The following is a 21,499-nucleotide window of genomic DNA, read 5'->3' on the forward strand; positions in this document are numbered from 1 at the left end:
GCAATGCTGACATATATTACACTTGCAACAGCCAGCGGAAGGATAGACAGAGAACTACAGAAACAATTTGAGTCGGAGTGTGCGTATTGGAATGAAGTGTTGAGAAGAGTTGTGTCCGTTGTCAAGTTTTTGGCAGAGAGAGGTCTGGCTCTTAGAGGATCCAGTGACATCTTTGGTCGAACTGATAATGGGAATTATCTGGGTATTCTGGAATTAATCAGCGAGTTTGATCCCTTTCTGAAGTCTCACATAGAGAAATATGGAAGTGCAGGGACACCCTCATATCTTTCTTCCAAAACATGCGAGGAGTTTATTCAGCTGATGGGGATCGTGTTTTATCAGAAATAGTCAGTGAAGTAAAAATGGCGAAATACTTCTCAATCACTGTTGACTCCACGCCAGATGTGGCACATGTTGATCAGCTTACATTTGTGTTGAGATATGTGTCACCTGAAGGACACTCTCGGGAACGCTTTCTGAAGTTTCTACCCATTGAAAGTCATACTGGGGAAGCTTTATGTGAGTCTGTACCCACTGAGTTTTGATACCTTTATTTCCACTTGTGAAGAGCTTGCAATGCTGGGTTATTTTTTTGCTGGTTACAGGACGCAGCTTTTCCTACTCCGGACCATTTTCCGCCTTCCAGAAGAGGTTTGATCACCCTCTACATGAGTCAAACGTTGTCGAAAGCCTGTTTAGCCTCAGACAGGGCAACCAGTCTGTGGTTGAGTTTGATTGAATTTCACATTTTGGCCACAGAGACTGGGAAGACTCCTGAATGAACAATTAAAGAACCAAATAGATTTTTTTTTTTTTTTACACATTTCTCTGATATTGCAGATGCAGTAGATGACTTTAATGCTGCCCTACTGCTCATACTAATTAGAATACTTGCATGTTCATCCTATGACACAATTAATTGTTTTGGTTTTTTTCAGACATCAAACACTGAAATAAACAACTATCAGGTGAACTGACAAAAGTAGCTATTTTTTTTTTCTTTCTTGCCTCACAATTTTACAACTGTAGTTTATTGTATATTGAACCACAACAGTCAAGTCTGGTCTGTGGACATCAGTCTAGCACCTCAGTGGCCTATTTGAGGCATATGAAAATTCACAACAATATACCTAATTTAGTACTGCAGTGTTGCAGGGACATTTCGAAAATGTGCAGGTCTAAAAGTACATGTATACAGACAACACAAGAAATCTGTGATTGAGCCCAGATTGAGTATTTCAGTGGACCTGACATGCTATGCTGACTATTAATCAGATTCAGTTGAACAATTAGATTTTTACACTTTGAATAAACACTTATTTTTCAAGCGGTTTATTGGAATAAACTCTGAGAGGCACCAAGACTGGACGAGGCAAAGTCGTATCCAAGAAAATGGGCAAAGTTGCAACCAAAAAGAGTACCACAGTAAACCCACATGTCCACTCTGCTAAAGAGACTCATGGATCTTGAACGAGACTTCATCTGAGATGGTGAGATTACTCAATCCCATTAATCTATTTGTGAAGACACCTGATTGTCTCAAACTTCTAATTCTTCATCTCTCTCCCTGTCTGAGCTCCTCTTTTCTTCTCTCTCTAATACTTATTATTTTCTCAGTCATTCTTTTACTCATGACACCTCTTTTTCTTGTATACTTTGTATTTGTTCTGCCATTCTTTGTGTTGTTGTGTTCTGTTTCTGAAACTAACATAAACTGTTTGGATGTTTCAGGCTGGAATGTCATTATGATAGGAGGGACACGAATATTAATTTTGCATGCATTATAAGTTGTTTTGGAGCTGATCTCTTTCTCTCTCTAGATTTACACTCTTCCAGAACATCAATGTCGACGTGACGTCTACAATTGAGGATTCGAAGTTCTGCGTCGAGGGAACATGTTGCTCTGCAGTTCACCATGTCGGTAGGGAGGTGAGGCTGTGTGTTTGTGTGGTTTCAGGGCTTATAGCCGACTCCTTGCTTTTTCTTCTGGTCACAGTTAACAACAGTAAACGATGGCAACCAAGGTGGAGCAGCTGTATTTGCAGTTTGAGCTCATCAATTTGAAGAAAAAATGCTTAAATTGCAAATGTTGAAGTGCAGGCGACAGAGAAGACGTGCGCGAGGGTGGTCTGTACGACCGACCGAGGCTGGGAACGGGTGAATTTACAACACTGGTTGTAGGTACACACACACCACACACGGCTTCCTAGGCTGGATTGAGAAACCTGGTGTCTTGGAGTTAGTCTTAACTCTCTTCCCAATGTTCTTGGACTTCCACACTAACAGTAACTACAGTTTTGTAACATGTACTGTATAGTGATGTTCATTATACTGATATTTTTTTTTTATTTGAACTGTTTTGCACAGACATTATATTAGCCAAACTTTATTTTAAATTTAACATTAATTCATGTAACATGTAATTGTTCTGTATGTGACGGTTTTGCATGTCAACTTTACATTCAAATAAAAAGGAAAGTGTAATAAGAAGCTGTGAAGCTTTTTCTCTTACATTGCAATCACAAGATTGAAAAATCTGTAGGTTTATTTTATTATGGTTTGCCATCTGCTTGTAGCCATGTTTCCAACAGATTTTGTGACAGTGACTATTAACATGTTTTCCTTACCAAAAGTGCATTTAATTGTATGCAATCATGACTAGTCATGTCTTAATTTATTTAGTTTTTAAATGGTTTATTAAAATGTATAAATACATACTAAATAGTCATTTAATTGTAAAATACTGAAAGTAATTTTAAAAACCAGTTCATACTGTATTTTTCATTCACAGTTCAAAACTGTATAGTAAGTGAGAGTAAAAAAATATGTTAATTTTACGGTAACATAATGGCAACCCAGTTGCCAGGTCTTTTTTACAGGAAAATTTCTAAGCTTTATCAAAAAGAAGTTTTAAGCCTAATCTTAAAAGTGGAAAGGGTGTCTTCCCGGACATTTACTGGCAGCTTATTCCACAAGAGGGGCCTGATAACTGAAGGCTCTGCCTCCCATTCTACTTTTAGAAACTCTGGGAACAACAATCTGCGAGGAGAGATTTGCAATTGTATTGTGTAATGTACCTCCAACTTATAAGTTGGAGGTAAATGTACTTTTTTATATGTACCTCCAGTTATTGAGGCTCAAAAGACATATACAGCTGAATATTATCGACATAGAAGTGATAAGAAATGTAATATTAATGCCAGCTAAATGAAGCACGTAGAAAGAAAATAATAATGGACCCAGGACTGAACCTTGTAGAACCCCACAGGTTAGGGAGCCAATGTCAGAGGTTAAGTTATTTGTCTTAATAGAGTAAGTCCTATCAAATAAGTAAGAAGAAAACCAATCTAATGCAGAGCCAAAAATACCAGCTAAAACTTTAAGCCTATTAAGTAAAAGGTTATGGTCAATGGTATCAAAGGCTGCACTGAGATCAAGTAAAATGATTATAGAAGAATCTGTCATTTTTACAGTAAAGATCTGAACTGACTTTATGCAACCTTTTCTAATAATTTGCCAAGAAATGCCAATTTTCATATGGACCAATAATTACCGATACAGCTGCCATCAAAATTAGGTTTCTTTAGTTGGGGAGTTACCTCAGCATGTTTTAAATAGGATGGAACACAACCTGGACTCAAATGACACTCTCAAAAATGCTAACCTCTTGGTACTAAATCAAATGCAACGCTATTCATGAAAGATCCAAATGATTCAACTGTGGACTTCCTTCTCTGGGGACAAGTACAATGACAATATATAGTATATCTTGTTTGAAGACAAAGTTCAGTTTGGAGCTAAATGTGCTGCTTGTTTTATGTGAGTTCATTATGGGTAAATGTAGCGTATACATCAGCTCAGAGCAGTCACTCCAGCTCACTTGAAGATTCTTAAAAATGCAAACCATTAGGTAGTAATGGTGAATGCTACACTTGAGGTCCATAACATCATTATCTTTAATGGACTCTACCAACGCCAAACACCAAAATTAAAACAATGGTGAAGTGTGGTAAAATGTAGCCTGAGCTACAGTCTCTCTGGTGTGGAGCAAAGTAGGAAGAGAACCAGGCTAACTTTCATTCTAAAGGAGCCATCAAGGTGCCAGAACCAAGTGGAAAATCCTCTAAATTAGTGTAGGGTGGTGTGCAAGTTCCCTCACAAAAAATCACCTTGGTCTCGATAAACTGGCAGCCAATGCCGAAAAAACACTACAGATTTACTTTTCACTGTAAAGCAATAATATAACAAGACATTTGTTACAGTAACAATCGACTATATGAAGACCACCATATTACAATGTAGTTATAGTGAAGTGGCAGAAGGGACAATGTTTGGCTTGAACTTAGAGTCACACTTCTTGGTCCAAACCAACTGCATCATAGAAAGATTTACGACTCGTGTCCATTGACGTAATATCCGGTGGTGCTGTTGGCGGGCAGAACGGGGCTGATTGTATTTGTTCACGGCGCGGCTTTGACTATTGTGTGATTCAACTGCCAAGCATTTGAGGACGTTTTTCCAATACACGCCGCTGGATCCTTGGATTTTTTTAATTTATTTTTTTTACCACTGGTTTTAGGGTCTCCGGCTCGTTAACGTTGTCAGTAGACGGTTAAGTCACAGGATTTTCCTGGGGCCTGCTACTAGCTCGCATAAGCGCTCCGAACATTTCTCTGTAAAGGTAAGGCTCATGTTAGCTAGCCTGTCGAAGCAAAACACGCCAGCCATGTTGCCCACCTGGCTCTTCTGCCAGTATAAGTTGTCATCGATTTCAATACACTATTTCGTATTCAGTTAAAATGTAGCTTACTGAGTGTATTTTAGCGTTTGTTTAGTTTTTCGCACCTGAGCATAAACTGCTTCAGCTCATAGTGTGTAGACATGATGGGAGAAAAACTGCACCACACTGGTTTCACTGTCCCTTGTAAAAAAAAAAAAAGGGGTATTGTGCATAGACTGCATGCACGTGCAATATTGAACTGAATATGTTTATTAATTTGCCAATATAATAGATATGTTGTGCATTTTTGATGGTTGCTGTCTGCAAATCACGTTCATTATGAATGCCGTAACACCGAGGACAAAGTTTTCTCTCCCCCATCTAACCACAACTGCTGAAAGGCCCACAACACATCCCAAGAAGGGACGCTAATCTCAATCAGGGACAAGTGTCATATTGTCATTGTTTGTGAGTGAGCACTGATCAGCCAGAATGTGTTCAGTTCGGGAGGAGAGATGCGTGCAGCCAGCGGCAGCAGATCTTCAGTGTTGATAGCCAAACCAAAGTTTCGCACACAGCTATTCGTTCTCCTGCTAGCCTGATACAAGTCGATTTCACAAGTGATTTCTTCAGTTCGACACACTAACATCACCATCTGGGTGTTTGGATTTGCGTTCATCCTATCTACGTTTACCTTAACAAGCACGTGGTTTTTGCAAACGTCTCAGGATGTGTTGTCGGTCTGTGATAGCGATATCAGACACAGTATATAATTATTCACAAACACATTTTTTTTGTCGGGGTTTATTTGTGATTATGTGATGCCTCCCTTATTTATCGTTTTCTTTTTCTCTTCTTTGACAATGCAAATTCACAATACATTGATAGAATATGTTTCAGTGTGGCTGTGGTTGGATTAATAACATGGTGTGCTTAAGAGATACTGTCAGTAAATGAGGGTTATTAAGAAATAAGAAAGCTTTGGAATAAACTGCATTCCAGCAAGCTTCTATAAGTTGTAAAAAGAAATGCATGCACATTGATTTAAGGGTGGGAATGCAGGAGCTCTCCAGCATGAACCCGCTAAACTGATAAAGTGTGTCTGTGAAGAATCCCAGGTATTGTACTTCTTTTGCCTTACCATCCTGTCCTCCAATTGACGTCAGGAGGGTTTGGCCTGGACACATTTTAATACTGGATGCTGTGTGCACCTCTGCTAAACTGCTTTTACCATATCGCCATATGTTTTGTCATTTAAAAATTACTTCTTAAAGTTAGACATTGATATTTTTACTAATGCTCAAGTTCTTTTTAGAGTCTCGTTTTGGTGACTTCGTCACAGATTATGTGTAAACGTAGCAACCGTGCTAATACAGTGCTATGGGTGGAATGTGTAATAGGTGTCTGGCAAACTGGATGCTTGCGCTCAGTTGCTTAAGTGGGATTCAGCACATTTGGTAAGAGCAGCTTTTGATGTATGGAATGATAGCAGTGCCACAAAGAAGAATACATTTGTAATATAAAAAGAAAATGATAGAGGAAATGCTTTCAGAAATAAATCGTGTGTATATATAAAGACAAAAGAATAAATGTGTAAGGACAAAGAAAAATTAAAGCTGCAGGCAGCTAAAAACGTCCTTGGACCAAGGTGGCTCTTTGGCCAGTGATGCAACTATATGTGCCCTACTATATGTGAGCAATATCCTGGCGCGCTGTAAACAAATGCAAGTTAGTTTATTTTAGCAAGAAATTGGCAAACAGGATGATAGTGAAAGCTAACATAACATTTAATTTAGATTTAAAAAATATATATTGAGTTACCCTACTGTACAAGAACATTGTTGTTCTTGTATGTGCTGGTTTTTATTTGAAGTGTCAACAAATGTGATGCCTGGTGTTCATATTAAGAACGGTGTACTTTTCCCTTTTTTGAATTCCTCTTCATTTGAACTTCACCAACATTTAATCTGGTCAACGTTTCTTTTAAACACTTATTGGAGACCTTTGTCTGCTTCTCTGTGACACCTTTGAAGAATTTTGACAGAAAATTTCAGATAATTCCTGAGGAATAAGACTTAACGGTACCGGTAAAAATCCAATGTTTCTCGCTCTAGGGAGAGCGATAGGGGAAAGCTTGACTGGCATAGCAACAGTAACCACGGGGGGAGGGGCTTAGCGAAGCGTAATTTTCCATAACGACCGGCTCGATTCTTTTCAGCACCCCCTGCTCAAAATTACTTCCAGCGGCCCTGATACTGACTGGATGGGTTGACATTATGAAATCCAACTGATTGCATTTTAGCAACAGAAGTGCCAAAAGATACAAGCTTTAGCAACAACATTATGTACCATTTTACCATAACCATATTATTCATTAAGGCCTGATGGCAAAAAACACACGCACAGGTGGCCTGCAATGTCAGAAAAGGTTCAAAAGGGTTGCACTGTAATAACAGCGACTGATTTTTCACCACAACTGCTTTGCTGTGCCAGATTTACAATATGCCCTCATCATCATATGCCCTCATCAAAACAGTAGAAGACTTTCATAAATGGCCTAAACCTTTTCTGATACACTTTTAGTTGTGGTGTAAATTCATGGAAGTTGTTGGTCATGAACAAATCATGGGACTTCCTGCCGTCTGTTGGTGTGGCTATGGCGTCGGCAAGGTATATGCATAAAGATGTCAACGGGCTACCAGGGGCATAAACATATTGTGTATCGAGGGGCTTAAAACCCAAAGGGGAGGTGCTTCAGAGTGGGTCAAGAGTGGAATACCATGGGCTAGGGCTGGGCGATTTCTATGATCGCTATTAGTGATCACAATAAATTTCAGGTCGATTATGGTGATCAGCTATGAGTCGACTCAATCAAACATGGCGGAAATGTGCACAACAACAGCCAATCAGAGTCAGCCTTTTCCTGCTCCACTTCCATTTGTAAGTTGCTGGAGAAGTCGAAGTTAGGCAAGCAGAATGACCAAGTATGGAGCAGCAAAATAGATGTCAGCCGTGACCTGGTGTTATCCTCCGAAGATGAGGTCATTGTTGAGAAGATAAGTTACTCGACCTCGATTGTTTGGCGGTGGTTTGGTGATCTCCAAACAACAACAGTTAAGAACACCGCGATAATATCGTTAACTGTGATAAGTTGGTCTCTATAATCGAGATATCAAAATGACCGTATCCTTACATCCATAGGGGCCTAATATCTGACATCTCACAGGAATTAGAAAATGTTGTCCTTATTTTCTCCTTTAAGTATGACATGATCATCCAAGTATAGTAGAGATGTCATTCAGATAATGAAAACAAACACTTTCTAAACCACTTGGCGACAGAATTGTAGACATTTCATAACAAATGACCAGCTTTCACAAATAATGCACCTCTGACTTAAGCCGGCTCCTCCTACCTTACTGGAGATTCACTGGGCATTGACGAGCTCCCTGATTGGATAACGGCAGTCATTAGCTTCAGTCAGCCTACCTACTGTTTATTGGTCACTCCAGGATCTTGGTTCATAATTCATGTAGGGACAGCAGACACTTCCAGAACGCCCCAATCATGACGGAGCAAAAGCGAGTCAAAAGTAGTGTTCCACATCTGCTGGGAAACATGGAGTTACTCGCATGAGCAACCATAGTTTACATTTGCCACTCCATGCACTTCACATATAGTGTACAAAGACAATTGGCCACATCTGCACCTTTTAAAACAGCAGTACAGTAAGAAGAATCTGAAAGACGATGTTTTTCATTTATTTTTCTCCCTTTATTTTGACAACCCTGAAGTGTATGTGTGAGGCCATTTTCACATGAGTCTCAAGCACAGTTTGTGGACTGGAAACCCTGTGGCAATGTTACCGTCTCTGTTCTTAAAGGCTTTAGGCAGAGATCTTTCACATTTACATACATACCTAAATAGACTATTGCCAAATGCTGGGATAATGTTAGATTGGATTAATTTTGACAATGCCCAATGTCAGTTTGAGCGTGCTAATGGTTACTACTGGGAAATCAACAATCCTTTACCTTTCCATTCAGTGCTATTTTATTTATATAGCACCACGGCTTACCAAGGTTTACTCATTTTGCCAAACACTTGGACGTCTAAAATAAGGCCCAGGTGTTTAAACTTTTGGTATACTATCAGTTATAGTTCCAATAAAAGAGGAAAATTGGAATCTGTGCGTCAAATTTTATTTTTGGTCAGAAAGATGAGAGGTGTAATGGTCTCAACAACTCCAACCTGGCATTTATTTCTTTGGCAACATTATGAATTATAGCTGCCACTTTGTTTATGAACACTGATGCAAACTGCATTGAATTTAGATGTTTTAAGCATTTTCAAACTGAAAGTGAGTTATTCTGACACTTTTTATCAACACTGTTGCATGCATCCTCATCGGTCCACAGGAAGTGCCCTCTGAGACATCAAACTGGCGACTGTAGCTGGAAAGAAGGGAAAGAAGGCTGAGGAAGAGGAGCAGCCAGCACAAGCAGCACCTGCAGCACCTACAGCACCTGCAGCAGCACCTGCAGCAGCAACAGAGGAGGAGGAGGAGGAGGAGTATGTAGTGGAAAAAGTTCTGGACCGCCGAGTGGTCAAGGGCAAAGTGGAATTTCTGCTGAAATGGAAGGGATTCTCAGAGTGAGTACAAGTCTTTGTACACTCCTAAATCTGGTTGTTGGATTTTGTCCTAAGATGGTGTTTTCTAAGTGTTTATGCTGTTTTTCCCTGTTGTTGTCTCACAATTTGGAAATTAAATGTAAATGGATTTTTTTTATAATTTAGTCAACACAACATGCACACAACAAAGATGATAAATCTTTAAAGGTGATAAGCATGCTTTGCGTCGAATGGTTCTCGCCTCCTCAAAGTCCATTCATTTCTGGTAATGGACACTTTATCGCGCTTATACCATGGTCACTTACGAAAGAAATAAATACTCAATCAATCATTAATACTTTAATGTGTTTTAGAGTTAAAATCGTGTTTTTTTTTTTCTTTTTTAGAAGTCACAGCTGAGCGGACCATTTAATATCTCCCTATGCTGCCGTTGCCAAGCAACGCGGCCACAGCAGTTGATCAGTGAAGGGAAATGAGATGATGGCTTAATGTTATGTGACGTGATACAAAGTATAATTTCAGAAGGCCAGTGCATTCCTTACTGCTTGTGTGTGTCCAGAGGATGATGCCAAATTTTGTTTCAAAGAATCAAAGTCCACAGATAGTTTCCTAAATCGTTTTTATTACAGCAAATATTATCAACCATTCACTCTGATCATCAAATGTGTAGAAAGGAAAGCAAATAAGTAGCCTAAGAGTGCAAGACAGAAAGACAGGCAATGGCAGTGTGCCAAAGGTAACTTAACTATTAACGCTTATATCCTACATACTGAGGATAGCCTGCACTGAGCAGCTTTTCTTTAGAAACATCAACATGTCTGCTTTCTGCACGTATTAAGTTACAGTAACATTGAGATTACTGCCGGATTTCACTGAACGTTACCTGTTAAAATGCCGCACACTGCGCCGTCCTCGGTGCTCTGAGATGAAGCCGAGTCCAGTGGTGGAGATTTTGAATGATGCCCCTCAGCTCTGTGGCGTCCACAGGCTGACTTGAATGCTGAGAGGAGGATGGTTGCGGTCCGACCTTCTTACAGTCAAACACGGAGCAACTTTCTGCTCATAAATTGATTTTGTGCAGGTCAAATAATTAATTAAATTAGTCGTGTTGCTGTCCTTAGCAGCGATGATTTTTGGCACATGTTGCATCGCGCACTGTTGGCATCTATCTTGGTGAACTGGAGCCACACTTTTGACCTCAGTGGCAATGTTTAACTGATTTGGCGACACACACAACTACAGTTCCCAACACAGATACATGTGAACCCGTCTGTGGGCGTAACCACATTTCCTGCATGCGGCAAAGTGTAACATTAATACAGCCAATCGAGGGTAGCATGATCAGTTCTTGATCACGTGATTAATCTCTGGGGACCGAAACTTGGCACCAAAAGACAAAGCATGTTTTGATACTCGGTGCTACCGAGGCATTTCGGTCGGTGCCTTAAAAGTTCAGTACCCAGCCCTATTCCTAGGTGTAAATGAACACCTTTTAACCTACACTCCCCAGCCAATCAGAATCGAGTATTCACCCAGACCACGGTATCAAGCAGTTTAAGAATGACTATACTGATAAAAGCAGCTAACAAAAGAAACGGTTCATTATTGATTATAAAAGCAATAAAACATAACAAAAGGCTAAGAAATGATTAAAAGATGTATTAAAATGAGGAGTGCACAAAAACGTTTATGAGACAAACAAAAAAAAAGTAAAGGTTTAAGCTGTCGCTGCCAGTGTTTCATAGCTAGACTTACCTTCTGGTTCCACAAGCAAGGAATCAAAAATATGAAAGCTCTGCCTTCAAATTTGGACCTTGATATTCTGGGATTGAGTCCGCCAGTTGTTGTATACTCCAGTGTTTCTCACAGGATTTTAGGGGACTGTGGTGGGAGAGTCTCTGACCCTCGGGGGTTTCAAAGTGTGTGTACGTTTTTAAGCCTGATGTATCGCACTTCAGTGCATTTTGAGACCTTGGATGTAAATTGCTGTATATGAACATACGTTGATAAATAAGAACTTACAAAGGCATATCAGAAATGTTGACTTCCTGTACAAAATGATGATGATTTTCTGTGAAGCGTGATGTTCTATCGGGAGAGTTAACGAGAGATTTGGAGAGTTCTCTACGCAGGTTTTTGCATGTGAAATGGCGGCAGAATAAACGTGGAGTGGATGATACAAACGTCGTGTTTGTTGGACTTTTTCATGGTAGCAGAGGATGGTTACCAATTACAGAGTACTGCTGAAATTGGATGAAGCCAGACCATATGAGGCATGGAAAAATTAAGTCAGTATGTGGAGACTGGTTACAGATTTAGACAAGAAGAAGCAGGCACTTGCAGTGGCACTGGGGCTCAAGGGGAGGGCCAGAGAAACTGCTTTTGAAAGACCGGCAGTGGATTTAAACAAAGTATGGAAACCTTTCTTGCAAAGTTGGACGCGGTTTTCTTGAGAGAAGAAAAAGACCGATACAGTCTTCACCCCATTCACTCTGACTCGATATGGTCTGAAAGATTGTTTCTGACCATACCTAACCCAACATGCCCCCCAGCTCCTGGTGCAGGCCATGGTCATCTCCCACCTTTTCTACTGCAATGCTCTCCTAACTGGTCTCCCAGCCTGTGCTGTGAAACCTCTGCAGATGGTCCAGAACGCAGTGGAGCGTCTGGTCTTCAATCAGCCTAAAAGAACACACATCACCCCTCTGTTCATTGAACTCCACTGACTGCCCTTAGCCGCCCGCATCAAATTCAAGTCACTGTTAGCTACAAAGTGCTTAATGGAACGGCTCCTATCTACTTGAATGCTCTTGCAAAGGCTTATGTCCCAACTGGGTCCCTCCGTTGGTCCCAGGATTGTCGTCTAGCAGCTCCTACACCACGCCTAAGACAATCCAAACTCTGTTCATGTGTCGTCCCACGATGATGGAATGACCTACCGAGCGCTACCAGAACAGGGGCGTCCCTGTCTATCTTCAAGAAGCTCCTGAAAACCCAGCTCTTCAGAGAGCATCTCCTATCCCAGCACTTACCTTGTACTTCCCTACCCCCTCTATCTCTGCACTTTATCTTTCTGCACTTCCTTCTATGCCTGCACCCTATCTCTACTCTGTCACCTCTGACATAGTCAGACTAGTGGGTTCCTTCTATGTAGTTTATTGTTAGCTTTTTATATAGCTGTTATATCTTCATTTGTAAGTCGCTTTGGATAAAAGCGTCTGCTAAATACATAAACATATGTGTGAATGTGTATATATATATATGTGTGTATGTAGGGCTGCGCAATTAATCGTATTTTGATCGTGATCACGATTTTGGTGGCCACAATTAAACGAACCTGATCATCAACGATATTTACATTCAAAATGCAGCTCTGCTGCCTGCATCTAACCACATGTTCTCAACCACTAGTCCACCAACCACCAGGGGGCGAAAGCATGGTTAAGGCTTCATTAAGCTGCCTGAATAACAAGCGCGCAGTTAGACAGCCTGCAGGCAGCTAGTTAGACAGTCTACGAGTAAGACTGATGAGAACAAGTCATGTCGAAAGCCAAGAAGAATACAGCAGCATCTGGGGACGGCGAGGAGCTTGTGCCTCGAAACAGGGCGACATCCATTGTCTGGACTTGTTTCGAATTTAGGGAAAGTGACATTAAACAAGAACAAGTTATTTGCAAAGAGTGTAACAAAGTAGTGTCTGCCCTGTATCTGTTCTTCCTGAACCGATAAGGAAGAGTTGTCAGAATGACCCGGGACCTTCTTACAGTGGCTGGCGTGGATCCAGGAGGCTCGCTACGTGACCTTAACAGCTGTGTGATTGGTCAGGAGAACTTGGAATGGTCCCAGCCACCTTTTGGATCTCCAGTGCTTCCTTCTGAATTCTCAGACTGTCCCATGGGTTGAGGTTGGACCCAGGGATCTGGCCCTCAGCTGGATCAGGAAGGGCAGCTTTTACCTGTTGAGAGATTTATGACAACACCGCAGACAGCTGTTACAATAATGTAACGTGTCATCATCACAGAGTGATGTGGATGGAAGTGGTTTGTTTCCTGGATCCGTTCCCAGGTCAGAAGAATTTCATATGGACTCCTTTTTACTCTGTTTCTTTGCCTCGTTCTCATGTAGGTTAGCACTATTTGTAGTGCATCTGTCCAATTCAAACCCGTTTCCTCACAATTCCCAGGAAGGCTCCTACTTCATCCGAGGCTTTATTCATAAAATGTGAACCCTTATCAGAACTTATCTTACCTGGAATGCCCCAGCTGGGAATTATCTCTATCAGTAGGGCCTTGGTTACAGCACAGCTGTTTGCATGTTTTGCTGGGAATGCTTCAACCCATTTAGACCACATGTCCACCATGACGAAACTCTTTCTTACCCTTTGCAGGTGTGAGTTCAATGAAATCCATCATGAGGTGGTCAAATGGGCGAGTGGGTGGTGGATGAGCCGCCCGGGGAACTGATGTCCCTTTACCTGCATTGTTAGTGGCACAGATCATGCAAGCTCGGCAGTATTTTTGTGCATGGGATGAAAACTCTTTTGTAAACCAGAATTTTGTCAGAGCATCTAACATCCCTCCTTGTGGCACATGAGCTAACCCATGTGTTAATGTAGCATAATGAGGAAAAAATGCTTGGGCAAAAAAGGCTTATGATTTGGTCCAAGCCAAATATTATCAGAGAAAACTGCTCCATTGGACCTCCACAGGTTCTTTTCCTCCTGTGTTGTGAAGCTCTGTGAAGAAGACAAAGTATCCGGCAGAGATGTCAGTGGAGGAGAAGAAGTGGAGAAGCGAGACAGGATCTGAAAGGCAGAGTTTGCAGCCTGCTTAGCAGCCGCATCTGCTCGAGCATTTCCTGTCGAAACAAAGTCAGAGGAGCCACTATGAGACTGACACTTACAAACGGCAATAGATTTTGGGAGAATGGCCTCCAAAAGAGCAGAAACTTGATCGTGGTGGAGGACGGGTTTGCCATCAGACTTGGAGAACTTCTAAAAGCATAACAGGAGTCTGTGTAGATGGACAGCAGCCAGTCTACATGCAGCAGTAGGTGCAACAAGCTCAGCTGTCTGTGCAGAGAAGTGAGATGGCAGTGGAGCAGATTCAAGGATGTCGTGTGCAGTGCATACAGCATAACCAACCTTATTTTTCCTCCTTGCAGAGTCTTTGTTTTTTCCCAATAGTAGCATCCACATCTTAGTGGAAGCTGTGCATCTAGAAGAGATTCTGAATAAACAGTTGGGACAGGTTCATGTTTCCCACTGTGTAGCATCCCCTCTTCCTTTAACAAGAGTCTGTAAACATCTGGAACTGAGGAAACCAGCTGCTGGTCCTGGGGGAGAGGAATGTTGGATTCCAGCTGATCAGCAGTCCTGGCTCTTCTTTGTTGTGTTTTTTGTTGATGCTCCACAGATTTTCAGTGAAAGGTTTGAACTGCAGGCAGGCCAGTCCAGCACCCGGGCTCTTCTATCAAGAAGCCATGCTGTGGGAATCGCATCCTGAAGAAGACGCAGTCAGGATGGGAGCAGATGTTGCTCTAAAACCTGTGTATACCTTTCAGCATTGATGGAGCATTTCCAGATGTGCAGGTTTCCAGTTCCATAGGCACAAGACGTTCTTTGACCATGCATTGAAAGGTCAGAGCTCTTTTGGTAGGATGAGGAGAGCTCACCCTATACTAAGCTGGTGGTCATAATCTTATGGCTGATGGGCTTATGGTACATATCAAACGTGTTTATCATTTTTTATTGGAATATGGGGAGCTTGGAGGCCAGCTCAAGACTGAAAGTAAACTCTTCTTTGTGTTTGTGTTTGCACCCACCTATCTAGTGAGGACAATACATGGGAGCCAGAGGATAACTTGGACTGTCCCGACCTTATCGCAGAGTACATGCAGAAACATAAAGAGAAGGAGGAGAAAAAGAAGGAGGGTAAAAGGAAAGCAGCCAGCGAGGCCTCCGGTGACTCAGAGGAGCGAGGAAGCAAGAGAAGGAAGGAGGAGGTAAGCAAATGGACAGGTTTGCTCCTCAGTGTGAAGAATGCCTGCCAGGCTTAGATTTAGAAATCTTTTCATGAAGTGGCTGACCTGTGTTACAATTTCTATTGTTGTCCTTTCTCGACCGTTTTCCTTTTCATCTCTAAGTGGGAATGGACTGCAGTTTTATCGCGCTTCTGGTCTTGTTGAGCTCTCAGAACGCCTTTTTTAACCTGCAGGCCACATTGACCTATTCTCACACACACACTTCCAGCATGTGTTGGTGTTAAAATACAGTTGCATGTTTATCGTGGCTGCCTCGGTTGTGCACATGCTCAGAAATGAACATTTTGTGTTCACAAGCTGCAGCATGTGGGTGCCTTACTTTTGATGTTCTATATTGTCAATTTCTTGCGCTCTATTTGGTGTAGGGGCCTCACATACCATCAGCGACACCGCTGCTGGTGCTTTTTTAAGATGAACAAAATGCTTCAGCCCTTTTATTCACCCTATATTTCCCAGGTATCAGTGCTTCTGCTTCCATGCTGTAAATCCGGCGGCAGCTTGCAGTCTGAGTGATCAGGTGGGCCTGCTTGTGGAATCCTGCCGTAACGAGCATACTCCACAGGCAGCCTGCGAACAGTGATGCTGAGAACAGAGATGGTTGCTGATGTGAAGCATCTGTATTCTCAGCTTTAGTCTATGCAGTGTTGCAGGCTGCACAGCACTATTTTTCTCAACACATCAGGAACAATGTGGGGTTCAGGGTAGTGCCATGGATACTTTGGGGAAGCTGGAACGAACCGCTGACCATCCAATTTGTAATTTACCTCCCAAGCTCCAACCGTCCCTTTAGTCAAGTAATCTCTTTTCCTCCTCTTTTTAGGGTGAGAAGGCCAGAGGTTTCGGCAGAGGACTGCAGCCTGAAAGAATCATTGGAGCAACAGATTCAAGTGGAGAGCTGATGTTCCTCATGAAGTGGTGGGTCCTCACTTTTAGCTTTTTTTAAAGATCCAGTCTCTAAAATGGAGATAACAGAATGTCATTTGAATTCCAAATTGTAGTAACTTTTTGTGTCCTTCCTATATACAACAAAGCATTTAATATATAAATGTGAAGGTACACGGTGATGCTCATCGTCTCTGACAGAACCTGAAGGTTTTGTGGAGCCATTCAAAAAGGAAAAAAAGCCTGGCTCCGTTATAGTCGTAGTGCATACTTGTCTTCCTTCTTCTTTTTGCTCCTGGAGAGCAATAAGTAAACTGTTTGGTACCAGCCAACTGAGGGTAACACGGTGCCTCTGATAAATGGGATGCGCAAGTCAAAGCGTTCTTGGGCAAGACGCTGAACCCCACATTCCTGACTGATGCATCCATCAGTGTATGAATGTGTGTGATTAATCACAAAATAAATGTTTTTATATAGATTTGAATCTGTTCCAAATACACCTTAAATGGATAAGTTTTCATATCAACATGGTCGCAGACAAATCTGCGGTCTTCATGCAAATGCATTTTGTACAGAAACAATATTTGCTGTTACAAACTGCTAAGTGAGGTCTGCCTTTGCTGAGAGGGAGTGGGCATCTCTGCATCAGCCGTGTGTTTGCCAGCAAGTCATATTTAAGAGTCGCCGTGCTCCGGTGATAACTCAGTTCACATTGACAGTAACGGCAGATAACTTTGGTCCCGTCCAGAGAGCCATCTGGCAGGGTTTTGAAGATGAACCTCCCATTCAAAAGACCCTTTTCTTTATTTAGTTTAGCTTGTCATGCACAAGGCTAAATCCCTTCCTGACTTGTCAAACTACTGAGCGGACCACAGTCATATTTATAGAACATGCCCATGTTAATCTTGCATCAAAGAAAATGATTGGCATTAACTATCCACTGCTTGCATTGGCCCTAGAGTGAACACTGAAGAAAACACTGTGCAGCCTATGTGCACTAAGATGTGCTGTATGTGCATGTGAGTGAATAGGTGAACGTGGCATGTCACATTAAAGCACTTTGAGTGGTTAGCTGGACTAGAAAAGCTCCATACAAGTAGAGTCCATCTAGAAAGGCAGCACTGCACTTTACCTAAGTGCTGCTTCTGTAAGTTTTAGAACTGTACATTACATGGCTTAAACCTGGACCTTATTTCTGCCATAAAGTACGTTCATCTACTCACCAATAAGCGTGTGGTGAAAGTCGGCGTCCTTTGGACGCTATTTAGATCACTAACAGGGCTTAGACGATGCAGTCTCTAAATAAGGTATTATCTGTCTTTATTTGACCAATACTTTCAGAAGAATGAATGAACGAATGTGAACTATAGCTCTGTCAGCTCATAGCTGCTGTGATGTTGTTATTGGGGAATTTCTTACCAGCAGTAGCAAACTCTGTGTGAAGCTAGCCGACTGTCACAGAGCACAGTGGCGCATGTCGATGACTTTATCCCAAGAGACCCGGATGTAGAAAGCAGCCAATAACAACACCCCAGCAGCTCTGAACTAACAGTACAATAGTACACGTTCATTCATTCATTCCTCTTAAAGTATTGGTGAAATAAAGACGGATAATGCCTTATTTAGAGGCTGCATCGTCTAAGCCCCGTTCACTCCGTTATATGGATATACGCCGGTCTCGATTGATCTAAATAGCGTCCGACTTTCACCAAACTCTTGCCTGTGAGTAGATCAACGTATTTTATGCGAACTTCCCCTTTAAGTCAAATGTTGCTTGCATTCTAAAGCTGTAGCACCACCTGAAGTGGAAAACGGTGTATGAAAATAAAAGAACTTGTCAGATAATTGACTCTGTCTCCCCTATGTCCAAATAAAACTAACAGGAAGAACTCTGATGAGGCAGACCTAGTCCCAGCCAAGGAAGCCAATGTCAAATGCCCCCAAGTGGTGATTTCTTTCTACGAGGAACGTCTCACATGGCACTCCTACCCCACGGAAGAAGAGGAAAAGAAAGATGAGGACAAAAAAGACTAAATGATGAAAGAAGATGAAAAGAGGAGCAGCGCTGAGTTGCAGGGCAGGAAATCGACTACACACCAGTTCAAGTTGGTTGACTCTGACTTCTGCTTTGGCAGCAAAAGTGTGTGGAAAAACAGCTGTTAAAGTAGCTGATGGAGGAAGCATTTGTTTTCCTGCCTTGCAAAGAGTTCTCAAAAGTTGTTCCCACCTTTGTATTGATTGAAAAGGTTCATTATTTTGAAAAGGTATGTTGACACTTGGGATCTGATTTTTCCCTCTTCAAGACTTGTTGTTTGATGGGAACTGATGCCTCTGTTCTGTTATAATTATAATAATGTCTCACTGAAGAAGTCCCTGAATTCAGTATGGTGTCTGTTACATTTGATGGATAAAAGCCTGATGATGAAAGCAAGCTACCAGTTTACCTCTTTAATGCAAGAAGCATGAAGTTTGTCACCAGTAGTTTTGTCACCAGTAGAAAGCAAGTGGCTGAACATTTGGTGATGGTTGCCAGTGCATTCACACTTCTCACTTCCTGTCCTGCTTTAAGATGCTTCGGTGGGAATTTCTTTTGAAAGGGAATGGAGTGTTGTGTGTTCTTACACAGGGCAGCAGAAACCATTTGTCTCTCTCAGTATCTGTTCCGTGTGCCACCTGGTTTCTCTCAAAAGCTGACAACAATGCTTCTTTGCACCTACCAAACATCAAGTTACTGTACATTTTGCTCTGAAGTGAACAATAAGAAGTTTCAGTCTCGTGAAATCTCCTCCAGTCGTCGGTCTTATGTCCTTCCAGCCTCCAGTGCAGCTGAAGATGTCAGGACACCAGAGATCTGGCAGTGGGAACGTGTTCATCGGTGCCAAAAAGTGAATTATTCAAATGAATGTGCGATGACCTGAAATCTTCATTTAAACTTGCCTCTGGAAATCTGACAGATTGTTTTAGTGACTGTTTTTTAAAAGCAAATTGAGGATTATTTCTCCACTTTTGTTTTACATGGTATGGGAATGTTTAATATGAACTTACTCTAACTGGCTCTTCTGATTAGGGACAATTGAGCTGATTTCCCTGTGGAACAAAATCAGCCAATGGTGCATTGTGAATGAAATGTTGGGAAGAGAACACAAAATCCCAACTGTAGTATCAACATTAAAAAGGGTCTCCTGCCAGCCAACCAGCGGGCGAGGCTGAAGAAACGCTGCAGGTGGTGTGTTAACGCAGTCGCTGCAGCTGGCGGATGCTGGCGGGTGTCCTGAGGAGGCAGCCGCCCCATCTGACGAGATGCACACTCCGTAACGAACAGGAGAAGATTGAAAGTGTGTAGAGTAGCCTTCATTTCCACTCCCTTTTTTAACCTCGAACACACACGCCACACACACACACTGTTTTGCGTGCATTGCCTGCGCAGCACACAATACATGTTACGAGTTTTTCTTGGCTCATCTCACTTGTTCTGTTCAACACGTTTGACATTTGCTGCAGGAGACCACTTATGAATTCGGCAAAATCTGTTAACATAAGGAGTAGTTCCCTAGTGGTGTTCTGTAAGTGTAGCCTGGTCGTGTATGACAGTTAGCATTGTAGTTCCCGTGCATTAGTGATCTGCATTAGCTTGTTCAGATATCTTCTCCCTGAGCTGTTTGTAATTAAGGGACATTTTTGTCACTTAACATTTATTGGGATCCAAGCCTTTGGTGGATAAAACTGAATTGTGAATACAGGTTTTATTGTAGTTGACCTCTATTCACTTCAGGTGGACATGCTGCTTTGCCTCATACTTCTCATTAAAATTCCATGCACAGATGTTTTTCAATCTTTTTTTTCAGTGTTTTTCTTCCATTTTCTCATGTTGAGGCTGATTAAAATGAAGAAGCTGTGTGTGTGTGGGGGGGGCCCAATGAGATGACATAAAGTATCAAAGCTTCCCAACGTCTGACTCCAGGAGAGTTTCTCGTGTTACTGTGGCACTTCCCTCATGTCTGTCAGTATTCTCTTTCTTACTGCTTCACCACTGACAGAACGGGATGGAACGAGCTGCATCTACTTAGCTTTTGTATCTTCTCTTTTTTTGTATTTAGCTTCTTAGTTAGTTTTGACCTGTTGCATGTTTGTTGATCTACTAATTGTTTGATTTGGACAATAAATGTTTTGGGATTCACAACACTGTCGGTTTTCTGTTTTTTGAATGGAAGTAAAATACTAGAGAAAAGTGAGTGAAAACACATTTATATGGGATCTTGCGTCGAAGAGGACAGGCAACATACAAGCAACCATGTACGCTCGGTCTTAGGGACAGTTTAAAAACCGTATTTAACCTGTTTTTGGGCGGTGGGAGCAAGCCAGAGAAGCCACGCATACACGAGGAGAACCCATGCCATGAGGCGACAGAGCTGCCACCGTTCTCCCAAAGCAATATTTACACATAAAAATGGGTCGATGTTCTGCTTCACACCATGAAATCATAAAGCACAGTGACTCCACACAGAAATATCTCTGAAGCCTTCACTTTGTGCACCGTTACCTCCAATTCTACCATCTTTACTGGGGTTGCATCTAATTCAAGTTTTCATGTTGAAGAATTTCGGAATTCCGTTTAGTTTCTCAGTGGGACTCAACTTGATCACCAAGCCTCAGATTAATTAACACAGCACTAAATTTCACTTACCTTGCGACACCTCAAATTATTTAGTTTTTTCTTTTTGCGTTCACCTTGAAGCATTTTAGACGGGTTAAAGTTATTTCTGACCAGAATTTATCATTTGATGCACATATAAAACTGGTTTCTAGGACTGCCTTCTTTCACCTTCGTAATATTGCTAAAATCAGGAACATCCTGTCTCAGGGTGATGCAGAGAAACTAGTTCATGCATTTGTTACTTCAAGATTGGACTACTGTAATTCCTTATTATTGGGCTGTCCCACATATTCTCTGAAAAGCCTCCAGCTGATGCTGCAGCCAGAGTTCTGATGAGAACTAACAGGAGAGATCATGTTTCTCCAGTTTTAGCTTCCCTTCATTGGCTCCCTGTTAAATTCAGAATAGAATTTAAGATTCTTCTCCTCACATATAAACATGAACTGTCTCTCTGACCTCTGTGTAAAACTCTTTCCTTAATCTTCAAATCATTTCAGCCGTTGATGTGACATGAACAGTAAATTGTAATATATATTCAGTGTTGATCTGACTTTTTAATGCAGAAATGA

General features: G+C 41.6%; 1 protein-coding gene across 1 annotated transcript; it reads left to right on the top strand.

Annotated features, from left to right (window-relative positions):
* Positions 1-362: 362 nt before the first annotated feature.
* LOC140273946 (chromobox protein homolog 1-like) lies at positions 363-20,456 on the top strand. Its single transcript, XM_072369603.1, has 7 exons — positions 363-498; positions 606-651; positions 1,821-1,921; positions 9,154-9,373; positions 15,184-15,355; positions 16,215-16,309; positions 18,160-20,456. Exons 1-7 carry the CDS (start codon positions 363-365, stop codon positions 18,308-18,310), a joined length of 921 nt encoding a protein of 306 aa, XP_072225704.1. The 3' UTR covers positions 18,311-20,456.
* The last annotated feature ends 1,043 nt before the right edge of the window (positions 20,457-21,499 follow it).

This window comes from Leuresthes tenuis, unplaced genomic scaffold (genome assembly GCF_036924035.1).
Source record: "Leuresthes tenuis unplaced genomic scaffold, fLeuTen1.0.hap1 SCAF_17, whole genome shotgun sequence".
NCBI lineage: Eukaryota > Metazoa > Chordata > Actinopteri > Atheriniformes > Atherinopsidae > Leuresthes > Leuresthes tenuis.

Bases quoted from the DNA above. Each gene is read 5' to 3' on its own strand.
- LOC140273946 (XM_072369603.1), top strand. From the start codon at position 363: ATGGCGAAATACTTCTCAATCACTGTTGACTCCACGCCAGATGTGGCA. The intron at 15,356-16,214 runs GTAAGCAAATGG...TCCTCTTTTTAG, and splicing joins GCAAGAGAAGGAAGGAGGAG to GGTGAGAAGGCCAGAGGTTT. The intron at 16,310-18,159 runs GTGGGTCCTCAC...TAAAACTAACAG, and splicing joins CTGATGTTCCTCATGAAGTG to GAAGAACTCTGATGAGGCAG.